The 13,624-nt window shown below is 39.0% G+C and overlaps 1 protein-coding gene across 1 annotated transcript in view; it reads right to left on the bottom strand.

Moving 5' to 3' along the window:
* The window catches only part of gys2 (glycogen synthase 2), a 45,633-nt gene that overhangs the window by 16,923 nt on the left and 15,086 nt on the right, over positions 1 to 13,624 (bottom strand). Inside the window, exons 5-8 of the mRNA XM_052033658.1 lie at positions 6,073 to 6,217; positions 4,038 to 4,155; positions 3,159 to 3,279; positions 255 to 361 (exon numbers count right to left, since the gene is read on the bottom strand). Of these exons, the coding sequence (XP_051889618.1) occupies positions 255 to 361; positions 3,159 to 3,279; positions 4,038 to 4,155; positions 6,073 to 6,217 (491 nt within the window). The remainder of the gene's footprint in view (positions 1 to 254; positions 362 to 3,158; positions 3,280 to 4,037; positions 4,156 to 6,072; positions 6,218 to 13,624) is intronic.

A 13,624-nucleotide genomic window follows, 5' to 3' on the forward strand; every position in this document is an offset into this window, starting at 1 on the left:
CCAACTGGTGCTATGCTTGATATCAGTTCAGGTGTTCAATCCAGTACATTTGACCAACAATGAATAAATATAAAACAACACCATTCCAGTTTTGTGTAAAGATTTTAAAAGATTTGTTGATCAGGGAGGCTAAAAACTGTGCTCAAGAGAATTTGAACCAGTTTAACTCATTCAGAACTCTTGTACTATAAGACCATGTTAACCTTTCAAATGCATTAATGAACATTAAAAACATGTAGAAAAGATTTTATTACCATAGCTGTTTCCTGACTGCCTGCCCCTTCAAGGTTTCGATATTAAAGTTGTGAGTTTTCGCGGGCATTATGAAAAATACCACAACGGTCACATCACATTTCTGTACCTAATAAGAAAGAAAGGTACACTGTATGTAAACTGAACAACTTAGTTCCCCACGCAAGAAAGGATCTCCGTAGAGCATGGTTCATAATCTACGAGTCATTAATTGGCTGTGCATGTTTAAAGACTGTATACTTTAATGTTTTCATTTAACAGCATCTGCCAAATGTTTCTACAAGGACAGCAACTGCAGACGACATCTCTCTTTAAAAAAGTCTTATGCATAGGAAGGTTTAGTTACACGCACAGGGTAAGCACTACAGAAACACTGAACCATCCTGTCCCCCACACCACTGTATGTGACTTCATAAAGATAGGAATCTTTTTGTAGCCCAAGATTTTAAGAATGAATGGAGCTATTTATTGAGCCGCTAACAGCTGATCACCTAATGGGTTAGCAAAAGGAGCTCTTTAAAAACTTATCACACATATATATCAGCAGATTGAATGGGTGTTGTGTGATAATGTGGGAAATGTTTACTGGCTCATTAAATGAATAGGTCTATCTAAATGCAAAAGGTTCCAATTTGGTTCAGGATTCCTCAGATTAAATCTGGAACAGCCAACTTTGACTTTAGTTGTTTGACTTTGGTCCCTTGTAGCAAAATAACACCAGTTTCCATAGAATTAATTGCCACTACAAATCCAGGTCAAAGGACCATGATAATATCAAGTGTACACTTGACCCCGACACCTAATAATGGCCCTTGAGCAGAAACCAAGCAGACATTTTTTTCTTTGAGAAGAAAATTAAAAATGTGCAGATGCTTGAAATCTGAAATAAAATACAAAATGCAGGTAACATTCAGTAGGTCAGGCAGCATGCGTGGAAAGGAAAACAGTTCATGTTTCAGGTCAAAGACCTTCCTTTAGCACCCCAGCAGAGTAAAGAGTTTCTTGTTCCTTTTCTCCTCCTGTCCATGAATCCAATGGTACTTAAAAATACTGGAAGAACAACTTTTTTGTTTACACACAAACAGCACAGAAATATGCAAATGGTCCAAATAGTTTGTATTCATCCTCCAATGAATTCACCCTTTCAATCTACCCATGCCATTCTACTTACTTTATGACTCCATTAACATCTCCTTTTAATTTCTCTCTCTCTACATCCTCTTATTAACACTTTATTTCCATCTCTCTACTCAGCTTCCTCTGAAATCCATCAAAATCATTTGCTTCAGCCATTCTACATAATAACACTTACACCATTTTCCAAATTAATATACAGATTTAAAATATACACAAATGTTAGCTACTTCTAAAGTAGTTCCTACTGGAATAAATACCAAAAGTTTAGTTGATTGACAATAAAAGTTAGGGTCATTTAGTATCAAAGGGATTCTCTCAAGGTAGAAAACTCTTCTTTCACATTTCTGTGGGAGAATGATTCATTGAAAAGGTCAACAGCAGAATAAAGAGATTTGTTGCAGACACATTCAGGATGGACAACTTTCAAACATGGTCTACATCACTAAGAAAACACTGGTTACGTGGCACTGAATGGATGGGTGCCCGACATCAAACACAGGAAATGCAAGAGACGCACTCGCTGTACATCCCTTACATTACATGGGAGTTTGACTTCCCCTCCTAAAGAGGGGGAAAAATGGTCAAACCTGACTGAAAGAATTGAAAAGACTTCATTATTTATTGATCAAGATGCAAACTACATGCCAATTTTTTTTATTATACAGGTAAGCACCTCTTGTTAAACAAAAAACTAAACTGCAGCCCAGTCGAAAAATGGAAAGTCATTTAATGACTTCTTTCATAATTCCATACCCGAACAAAATACTTAAACACAAAAGAACATCATCAGTTCTGTATTGGCACAGCATCCCAAGGATTCAATAGGGAAGTGAAGGGGTTGTCATGGGAACTGAAATGCATTCTCATGCAAAGTTCTTTTAATGTGCATGACACCAAAGGCCATATGGGGCATCACCTCTAAATGAATAAAGGAGAAGGCAGAAGAATAATTATTAGAAGCTGGAACACTTAGAGGCAAATGCCAAAAGATATTTTAAGGAGCCATTTCTGCTACAAGTCATCCACCTGAAATTGACTCAAGATTTCTCTCTTCATTAGCACAGTCTGACCTGCTGGGCACATCCTATGGCCTGTACAACTTACCCCATAGCAATCCTGGCCTCACCTTAGAGATACTTCTTTTGTTCTATCCATCCCTCCCCATCATCTCAACAATTTAAAACTAATTTGTTTTTCTCTCTTTCCCAGTAATGGGGGTGGGTCTTGGACTTTCTCTTTCCACAGATGCTGCCTGACCTGCTGAGTGGTTCCAACATTTTCTGGTTTTATTCTAGATTTACACCTTCTTAAAATTTTCAGGTCTTTCAGAGAAGCTGTCATGGTAAAGGAAGAAATTAAGGTATAGAGCAGGCATGGGATGGAAGTGGACGGCTCCAATGTTTAAAAACAAAGAGCAGCAACATAATAATGGCAGTACTTTGGACTACAATTGCTTTGATTCAAATTTATTGGTCACATAACCTCAACATACAGTGCACTCACTCTGCAGATGAAATGGTGGCTTAGTGTGTGCTAATTCAATGAAATCATTTAGTATAATAAACCAACAATTTAAACAGCAGCATCAAGATTTATTACTTGTATACCTAGCACATGGATACCTTAAACAGACTAACATTTTATTCAGTTACAGAATAAATTCATCACAAATTATCACAACTTTTAAGTGACATAAATTATTGTTACAATTCTGATCAAGCATACAATGGAATTTTGCACTTCTAAAAAAACAACTGTCAGATTCTTACCCTAAGGAGGAAGTTTAACCTTGACAAAGCTTCTATGAATAGGTCAGCCCCTTTATTTGTAAATTCATATCTGCCAGCAATGAAGAAGAAGAGTGTCTTTTCCAAATTGAAATCCAGGTGGCTGGAATTAAATACATTTTATTTAAATTTAACAAATATAACATCCTTAGAAATTCATAGCAACTGGGAAAAAAAAACATTCTTCCATTCAGGATTCATGCTGTTATATTTGCACATTTATATATTTGCACATTTATATCAACAATATTATAAATGAACAATAGTTCCAATGAATGTACACATTTTGGTTTTGCATATTTTACCTGAGAATATGTAATTTCTCCTTCTTTCAGATTACTCCTGGTGTAGAAGTGCTATAATTGAATGCTCTGCCTCAGAAAGTCTAACCAAATAGTCAGGAAACAAAGCACCGAAGATGATTTGCAGCAGGTAGACCAGTATGATCCAAGGAAACCCAATAATGAACTAATTTTCAGACTATTTTGCACATTAAGTCTTGGCAATCTTATCTCTGTAGCTAAAACAACCATTCCCAGGCTGACGGAGCATGAAACTCTGCCTGCAACTGTTGCTTCAAATGGAAAGAAATGTGCAAGGCTTAAGTACCAAGGCATTGTCAAAAACATGGGATAGCGCGTGCGCAAACATTCAAGATAATTTGGAAGCATATTGTGGTGTGTGTGTGGTGTAGGAAAGCTTAATCAGATTGGGAAACAGTCTTTATGGCTCTTAGGCTTTCAATCAGTGATTAACACTGTAGATGACAGGTCTCAAGATACTATTCATCGGATATAAAAAACCTAGCATTTTGCCGCAACGCATTAAAAGATAGCAAGGTGAAAATGCAGCATACAATACCCATAGAAGTGGCCCCGAATAAATTCTTGGATGCGAGACTTGTACAGGGCATGCAGGTTCTGAAATTCGTGCATGGCAGAGAACTTCTTGATGTTCAGTCCATTAGGTGTGATCACATCTAAAACAAGTTAACAAATAAAAAATTGTTTTCTGTGGTGGTCACTTCACAGGCTTAATGATAAGACAAACATTTAAAAAAGAAAAAAATTTAAGTACTGTGAACTGAAACTGAACTGGGCTAACATTTTAGTTGGATCAAGGGAAAGTTCTCTTGCATGGATACATATGCAACTATCAACGTCTTAAGCTGTTCTCTCATCAGTACCTTGACATTCACACTCACCTACACAAATGGTACCAAAATACATTCCAGGTCTGAGAAGTAAACCAGCAACTAACTCATCAAATGTGACCCTCAATGTCCACTGGCAATGGAGGTCTGATTCCAATAAGAATACTGCCTGGCTACCAAAAATCAAGGGAGTCATTCAAAGATTGGAGATCGTACAGAAGAGATCTTACAGAAGAGATCTTACAGAATGATTCTTAACTTTGTATTGTAGAAAAAGTGTCCTAGAGGCAAAGGTACAGAGATCCCAGAGAAAGATAAACCTGGATACAAATTCAGTCTTATAAAAGGGCCAGATCTGGTGAAGTACTAGGAGGTTCTTCACACAATCAAAACAGTGCAAGGGGCAGAAGAGCAGACAAGGAGTCTGAAATAAGTTAACTAATGGAGGAAATGGAAGATAAGTGGTAAGGGGATAAATGACCATCATTGTCCACACTATTTAAACTCTGACATTGTTAGCTGGTAACAAACTATGTTACTGCAGAAATTCACAAGAAAAAAAACAGGGAGAGTAAAAGTTGAGAAATAGGTTTATGGATCTTCATTAAGGTAGGAGTTGGAGATGTGGGTGGTCTCCATTCACGTGTAGATCCTATCCATGTGAATGTTATTCTATAAGCCTCTGGGTGAATAGGAAGTAAAGTAAGATTGGGTGCATTTTAGCAGCACCTCAAAACATCTGTACCTGCTATTCCAATGTTCCCTTGCTCTATTTCTTACTAGTAGCAGTTTATAAAGAATATATTGTGGCCTGATCTACATCTAAATGAACAGACCCACTTTAAATCAACATTTGTGAAAGGCAATTCTCCAGTGTGTACATTTTTCCATCATTTCTTAATTTCCCCAAAATCTCTCTCCTAACAGATTCAGAATTACAAAACCATTAAACAGTTATTGGACCAATACAAACACAAACCATAGTTTGTATTTGATCATAATATGATGAATACTGGATTGAAATCTTTTATTCTATGGTAGCAGAGTGAATAGTAAATGATCCTTGTAACTTAGTTGGTTTAGGGCAGTGGTTCCCAACCTGGGGTGCTGGATCCTCTCAGGGGACGGGGCAAAGGTTGCAGGGAGACCTTGAGACTTCATTACCTTTGAGATAATTTAGTTAGAAACTTCATAAGTAAAAAATATGAATACACATCTATATTTGTAACAGGCAGTTCCTGGGTTACGTAAGGGTTCTGTTCCCGAGAACAGTCAGTTTTCTATCATAACCCCTTTTGTATCACTCTACATACACTTTCTATAATTATTACACTTCATTCAATACTCACCCTAACACTACCCATAATTAAACTAATGAAATATACACTGCATCCAGTCATTAATGAATACCATGAAACATTTTATCATTACGAGCTTAGAAAATGCTTTAAAACTGTATATTTGCATAAAGTCAGGTCATTTGTAACCCAGGGAACTGCTGTATTAACGATATGTATATGTCGTCTTGTAGGGCTTCAAAGAGTCCCAGGAATTCCTGGAATAGCCCTAACCCCTTAAAAGGTGTAGCCACTGACATTATTGGGCATTTAAGGGACATGATAGATGGGGGCACAATTTACTAAGTGAAAAGTAGGATTACATTCAGAAAAAAGTTGGGAACCACTGCTTTAGTGAGACACGCAGATGGGGGAAGGAGAGTTCATTGGCCAGCGTAAACCTTGCCTGGTTTTCTCTTTATCATGTTCTCTGCCTCAATTGCGGTGATGGCGGAGACGGTTGTGAATACGTGTGCACAGTGTGCCGTTGCTCTCTCTATGCAGTAGCGGTGGTAAATCTGTCTTTCTCCTGCTTCCTTGTCAATGTCAAACTGTTTCCAAAAGAAAGAAAGTAGGAATGCACAAGCTTATAGAATCATTCAGTCACAGCACAGAAACAGACCCTTCCGCCTTCCAGCTCCACACCAACCAAATATATATTAAAAAAATCAGAATTTAAGTCTTTGCAACACTGAGAAATAATCAAGAAATAATTTACAAGACCAAAGATGTAGCACTTCTTATTAGCATCTACACTTACAATTCTGTAGCCATTATGTATTACAATCAGATTTGACAAACTAACATTTACTTCAAGATCAGATGTCCTAACAAGGGTTGTCCTGACTGCAAGAAAGGTCAACGAGGCCCAAAAGGCCAATAGCAAAACACAGCCGTTTTCCGTTGCAGTTTGATTATTAAATTACACTGATGGGCAGATCCCCAAAGGCAAGAGCACTCTACAAATGTCAGGTTCAAGCGATCAAGTAGTAAGGCCTCCACGTCAATGGCAGCTGCTGAGGGATAAAGCACATTTTGAAAACAGACTAAATGCCCAAAGGTGCTGTGAGCATTTTGCTTCTAAGACAAACATTCATGCACATGCAAAAAGAAGCTTTGCTTATTATAAAGCAAGTTATTTTAAATACTCAGTAAAGAGATAGATCTAAATTTACAATATGTATGAGGGGTTTAAACAACAATTCTGGCATCGGAAGCACACTGTTCCAATCTTTCTGGAAACACTGAGCCCTTTAACGCAAGCTTCTGAAAGAATTACAAGGCATTGTTACAGAATCACCCGCTTTGTTAACCGCCTTTAGGTGTACAGGTTCATAACACCATAAGAGATAATTCTCTCATTTAAGTCAATGTCAGCTGATTAATAATGAAATGTCTGGCTTAATCCCCTTCCCCAGCTTCTTCTCTACCACCTTAATAGAGTGAACTGTAGTAACCCCTACAGGTCCTGCTTAAGTGCCATGACTGCTTCAACCTCCATCACACATCTTCCAGACGCTCAACCACCTCTGGGGCAACAAAGTTGGTTGTCACCTCCTCCCCAATTCCTTCATATTTGTAACCCTTGGTTATTGACATCGCCAAGTCCTTTCAATCTACTCTGTCCAGGGCCCTCAATTATATGCACTTCAATAAATCAATCGCTTGGACTCCTCTATCAAAAGAAATCCACCTCAGCCCATCCACTAATGCCTCATAACCAGAATGCTCCAGTCTTGGCAATTTGTTTGAAAATTTCTCCAGCACAACCGCTTGCGCTACTATATTTTTCCTACGATAAGGTGACCAGAACCGTACGCCATACTTCAGCAATAACTGAACCACTGTTTTATATAGTTCTGGCTCTCCCCTATGATGCCTTGGCCATCAAAGCATTCCTTTATGCCTTCTTAATCATATTGATCTACTTGGCCCATTACCTTTAGTGGGCATGAACACTAAATATAGGTTCCTCTGCAGTTATTTGTATCCAATCATTTATTTTCTCGTTTCCTCTCACTACATGCGTTACCTTGTTTTTTTTGTTTACAGATACAATTCCATTTGCCATTCTGTTGCCCAACTAACCAGTTCACCAATATCTGCTGGTGCTTTACAGCTTTCTTCTTTACCGTCAACCATGCGGTCAAGGTTTATATCATCAGCAAAGTTTTTAAAACACGTCCTCTATGTCCAAAATCATCTCTGGATGTCAAGAAAAGCAAAGATCCAAAGCACTGAGCTGCATGGAACCTCATTGAAACAACCTTCCAATCACCAAAATGTCACTATTGTCCTTTGATTCCTGACACTTTCCTTTGGATTTCTTATGCTTTTATCTTTTTGCTCCAAGTAGAATTCCATCACAAGCCTTTCTAAACTCTTATCAAAGTGCATGACAATTATCGACCATCCTTGTGACTACAACAAAAATTTCCAATCATTACTCAGATATGACATTAACATTGCTGAGTATCCGCAGTTTAATCTATGGCTGTTGAAACAGCAGATTAATACCATCCCTTTCCAATAATTTGCCCAACATTATTCCAGGTTTACAACCACTCAGTCTGTTTCCTTTTTTAAACCGAAATATGGTGTCAGCAGTTGATTAATCCGCAGACACAGCCTGAGAAATTGAATGGGTTGGAAACTGATGGCCAGAGCCTCCAATATTTCATCCCCTGCTTTTCTTAAAAGGCTTGGGATATATTCCAATAAAACAAACCCCAATTTGTTTTTCTCTGCATGGATGTTGCCCAATCCACTGAGTATTTCCAGCATTTTCTGTTTTTGATATCCAATTCTGTGGTATTTTGCCTTTTTTTTTAATTTGGGCCTCACAATTTATGTCCCGAAGGTAATAAATCTGTTAATATTTCTCTTCTTGCTATTTTTGTTTTATACAATATTTCACAGAACTTCACTACAATGACTAGATTCCACCCCTTTTGAAAAGACTGAGGTGCAGTATTCATATGAACCCTCCCCAGTCCTCCACATACTTGCCTCTTAAGGACAAGTCTCCAGGATTTTATGGATTGCAGATTCCCAATTAGCACAAGCACCTCCCCACCCAAGTTGTAAACATATACACAAAATACAGCCTACAATACCTCATAGGCCCAAGTCTAGATAACGCAGAGTTTTCTCAAAAGGAAAAAAGCCTGTAGACCACTTATAATTTCCATAAATTACTGGACGTCAAGATAAACTAGGAGATTCCTCACCACGCTCGTCAGCCTCCACCCATTAATTTTTGCTTTCTAACCAATGCAATCTCTCATTTATTACCTCCCTGCTCTTGAATAATCTCTCTTTTGGTTTTCTTTGACATTACTTGGCATGAAATAAATATTGACTTCTCTTGGCTGACCGCGTCTTTTTTCCAATTTTATTCCTGTACCTACCAGTAGTCTCAAGTATTGACCCTCTTGATCACTAACAAAAGCATTCCAGGGATCTTGAAATGCGGGCATCTCTTTCATTTTAGGAATATAATTTGCTCTTAAAATAAAATCAAATATAGTTAAGCAATCAGAAAAAGAGTGAATATTAAGACATGGACAAATAATTAAGGTGTTAAGATAAAAGTGTTTACCTACACGTAGCTTTTCCATAGATTGCTGGCCATGCATTGAATGCCTTCCATTGCTCTGGCACTGATTAACCTTCGTATAGCTGCTTTTAGTCCAAAAATAGCAACTCAGCTAGGTAAAATTAGCAGTTCTCCAATGAGGAACATTTGCTCATAGTCAATTGTTGCCCTCTTTATAACCATGCCAAATCTAACTGAATTATAAATAGTGTAGCACTGGGGCCTTACTACTTAGTCAGCTCCATTTGGCAGGTTCTTCACATGCTTCATACTAGATTCCCAAAACAGACACTCTATTTCGAGCTCTACAACACGAAAAGGTCATCAGGTGGATAGAAGAAAGGATTCAAGGATGTTCTCCTTGGGGGAAAAGAAAACCCAATCAAATCCTGGGAATCCCCGGACTCTACAAGAAAAATAGGAAGAGTAGACCACCTGGCCCCTTAAGTCCACCCCACCAATAGATATGTTCGTGGCCAATTTCCTCCAGGTCTCGTCTCTGCTTCTGAGTCAGTTCCCTGTAACCCCCAATCTTTCATAAACTTGTCCATCATCTTTTTAAAAGCCTCCAGTGATCCAGATTTCACAACCCTCCAGGGTCAAGAATTCCAGAGGGTCATGGCACTCTGCAGGAAGAAATTCCTAGAGTTTTAAATGACCAGCCCCTTATTTTGTAACTACTCATCTGAGACTCTCCCACCAGTGGAAACATCTACCCTGCCATGCCCCCCTAAGATCTTGCATGTTTCAATAAAATTGCAGCTACATAAAACTTTGGTTAGGCCGCTCTTGGAATATTGTGTGCAATTCTGGGCACTCCATTACAGGAAGGATGTGAAGGCTTTGGAAAGGGTGCAGAAGAGGTTTATAGAGGATGCTGCCTGGATTAGAGGGCATGAGCTGTCAGGAAATGTTGGACAAACTTGGGTTGTTTTCTCTGTAGCATTGGAGTATGAGGTGAGACCTGATAAAAGTTTATAAGATTATGAGAGGCACATATAGAGGAGACAGTCAGAATCTTTTTCCAAGGGTAGAAATATCAAGCACTAGAGGACATGCATTTAAGGTGAGAGGGGAAAGTTTAAAGGAGATGTGCAAGGCAAGCTTTTTTTTTTGATATATACACACACCCATAGAATGGTAGGTGCCTGGAACAGGGTGCCGGGGTAGTGGTGGAAGCAGATATCATAGTGATATTTAAGAGGCTGTTAGACAGGCACATGATATGCAGGGAATGGAGGGATATGGATCATGTGCAAGTAGAAGAGAATTTGTTTAATTTGGCATTGTGCTTAATGCAGACATTGTGGGCCAAAGGGCCTGTTCCTGTGCTGTACTGTTCTAGGACCAAAAATCACCTACCATGCCTCTAAACTCCAAAGAACACAGATCTCTCTGCTTAAAATGGAGCAGCAGCATTTAGGATGGTACCAAGAACCTCAAACCCAGGTGTCAGAAGCACACTGAAGCCCAGCGAAAATGCTGGAAGGCACATGCTCCCTCAAACTACCCACCTCATCAGGTACTCTGTCCAACCCGGCACAGATCTACTTCCAACCCGGCACAGATCTACTTCCAACCCGGCACAGATCTACTTCCAACTCTGCCTCTTTCCCAACCAAATCCAAGCAGGTTCCCACCCACCTCAATAGTTTCATTTAAACTCTCCGCAGCAGCACCAATAAACCTTGCCATGCCAATATTCTCCTGATGGAATGAGCAATGCAGCCTAGCTTTTGGCCACAAATACCTCAAAATTTAAAAGGAGCACAATGGCCGACTTGCATACAGATCAATCAAAGGGCACACTCGCATAGCTTTGCTCTGTAACAGGATCTTATTCAAACGTCCCTGCATCCCAGGCATTTTATTCATATACTAAACATCTGCTGAAGCATGCACTTTGCACAAATCATTCGCCCTCCCACATCTCTAGAATAGCAACCAAGTTGTCTCCTCAGTCCAAGAAAACTGGCCACCCGAGAACTCAACCTGGGCTTTGCTTGCATCATCATCACACACACACACACACACACACACACACAACACACACACACACACACACAGGAAGGGGCATGCCATTCTAAAGGTGTCTGTATTATCCTGTGTAATGTAACATTGCCTTTCTCCAACACTGATCCATGGGTGAAGGCTCCAGCAAATAAGGAATGACTTTTTCTGCAAAGGAAACAACTTGGAGAGCCAGTCACACTGCTGTAGGTATATAAACAGAAAATGCTAGAAACACTCAGCAGGTCAGGCAGCAGCTGAGGAGGGAGGAACAGAGTTAATGTGCCAGGCCAATGATTCTTCAGCATCAGCTTTTTTCTTTTGCTTTCCAATTACCACTTTAATTTCCTGCTTCTTCTCTTCCAGGAGTGCCAACATTGAAGTACATCTCTTCTCTCCACTGGGATTCTCATCTTTCTCTTTTACTTGGCTCACCGTCATCAGTTTATCTTTTCCTACTTTTTGAGGTGGTGTTATCCAATATTTGCTTCCACAGTTACAACTCTTTGGAAACACCAAATGCAATTGTGTCAAGTGAATAACCTTGGTCTCCATCCTATCATAGACATTCCCTGTGTTGTCACTACCCCTCCCCCTCTCTGCAACTGAAAGCATGATTATTCTCTCACTTCAGTCCTGATGAAGGTTTGAAGTCTTCGAAACTTCAACTGCATTCCTCTCTCCACAAATATTGCCTGATCTGCTGAGCATCTCCAGTGGTTTCTGTTTATATTTCAGATTTCCAGCATCTACAGTGCTTTTTTTTTGCTTTTCACATCACAGCAGGATTAGCCAACATGTTCTCTAGCAATCTTCTGGGCCCCATCATATTAATTGCCCATAGTGTATAGGGCAAGTGGAAGAATCTGGGGAGAGCCGATAGGAATGCAAAATGCATAAAATGGGATTAATGTAAATGGGTGCTTGATGGTCAGCACAGACTTGGTGGGCTGAATGGTCCATTTCTGACAACAGAACAACACTAAGGATGAATAGACATCATGGATGGAAGAAAAATAATGCAACCTACTCTTGAGATTGTATGTGCAGACCATCTTAATATTCTTGGAGATTACTATAGGAACAAGAGCCAGGCATTCAGCCTGTTATTGACTGGTCTCCATCTTGAATCCATCTACCCAATTTTACTCTATATCCATTATATCTGTGGTTCACAATAACCCTTTACTGTAGTCTTGAACCTTGCAGTTGACCCCAACATCTGCCAGGGATATTGCAGAAAAACGAAGTTCTATACCTTTACTTTCCTTTGTATATGAAAAGTACTTTCTGCTGTAGCTTTTGAATGGGTTAGCTCCAATTCTATGATCATGCTCCCTTGATCTTGATTTACTCAAAAGGGAAGTAATCTCTCTACATCTATCCTAATAAACCTTTTTTAAAAAAAACACTTCAATGCTTATCAGGTACTAGACAAACAAACATACCCGGTGTAGAAACTATTTGAAAACTATAATCTCGTGCAGCACATTGTACAAGTCACCAATCTGAAATTATGCACGTTTTCTAATTTTTGCCACTGTTCTGTTTCGCCTTTGAGACATGTGTATCTCAAATAAATATTTAAATCAACCACTCCCAACCAATATCAGCGACAATAAGTAAATCTCCTGTGATGTCGGACCTGGGCAGCCAAGGTTAAATGAGTTTAGGCTTGATTGATTTGTGACTGGCAATTTCTTTTACGTTGCAGAGGTTAGTTCAAACAAGCAGAGATAGTAGGCTGACGCAACTATCAACATTTTATTGTAAATAATGTATAAAAAGAGCATTCAAACCCTCAAGGAATGCTCCCACCCCTTAAGAAATTCAGTTGTGAGACAAAAAGCAAACTGAAATATAACGGTAATGCAAAATCATGGTATGAAAATGAAAAATACAGAAGTTTAAATAGTTTTTTTAAAAACTATTTGAAGGAAAAGTTATAATTTTCTGTTCATATTAACGTTATAGTAAATAAGTTGATACTATTACATGGAACATTTTGCTCTCTAGCAATGTGTTGCTATTGCAATTAATATCACTTCAAATGCCTTCCATTACTGGGCTGTAGGTTTACCTCAGAATACTTCAGTCCCCATACATTGGCATCAATTTATTGTATGATCTTAAGTGTGATCTGTCTCAAATTAACATCAAACACCATCATTTTATTTCCCTGGGCTTTGATAATGCTCCAGTGGCTGATCAAGACATCTCAAACAAGAAACGTGCTTCAGGAGAAGATGGACAGACAGGAGACTCCTCTTACTATCAAGGTACCCCATACGAGAGGAAGTAACAATCAGAACTACATGATAGCTTTGCAGAGCTGTCATAAAATAGGTGC

Source organism: Pristis pectinata, chromosome 19 (genome assembly GCF_009764475.1).
Source record: "Pristis pectinata isolate sPriPec2 chromosome 19, sPriPec2.1.pri, whole genome shotgun sequence".
NCBI lineage: Eukaryota > Metazoa > Chordata > Chondrichthyes > Rhinopristiformes > Pristidae > Pristis > Pristis pectinata.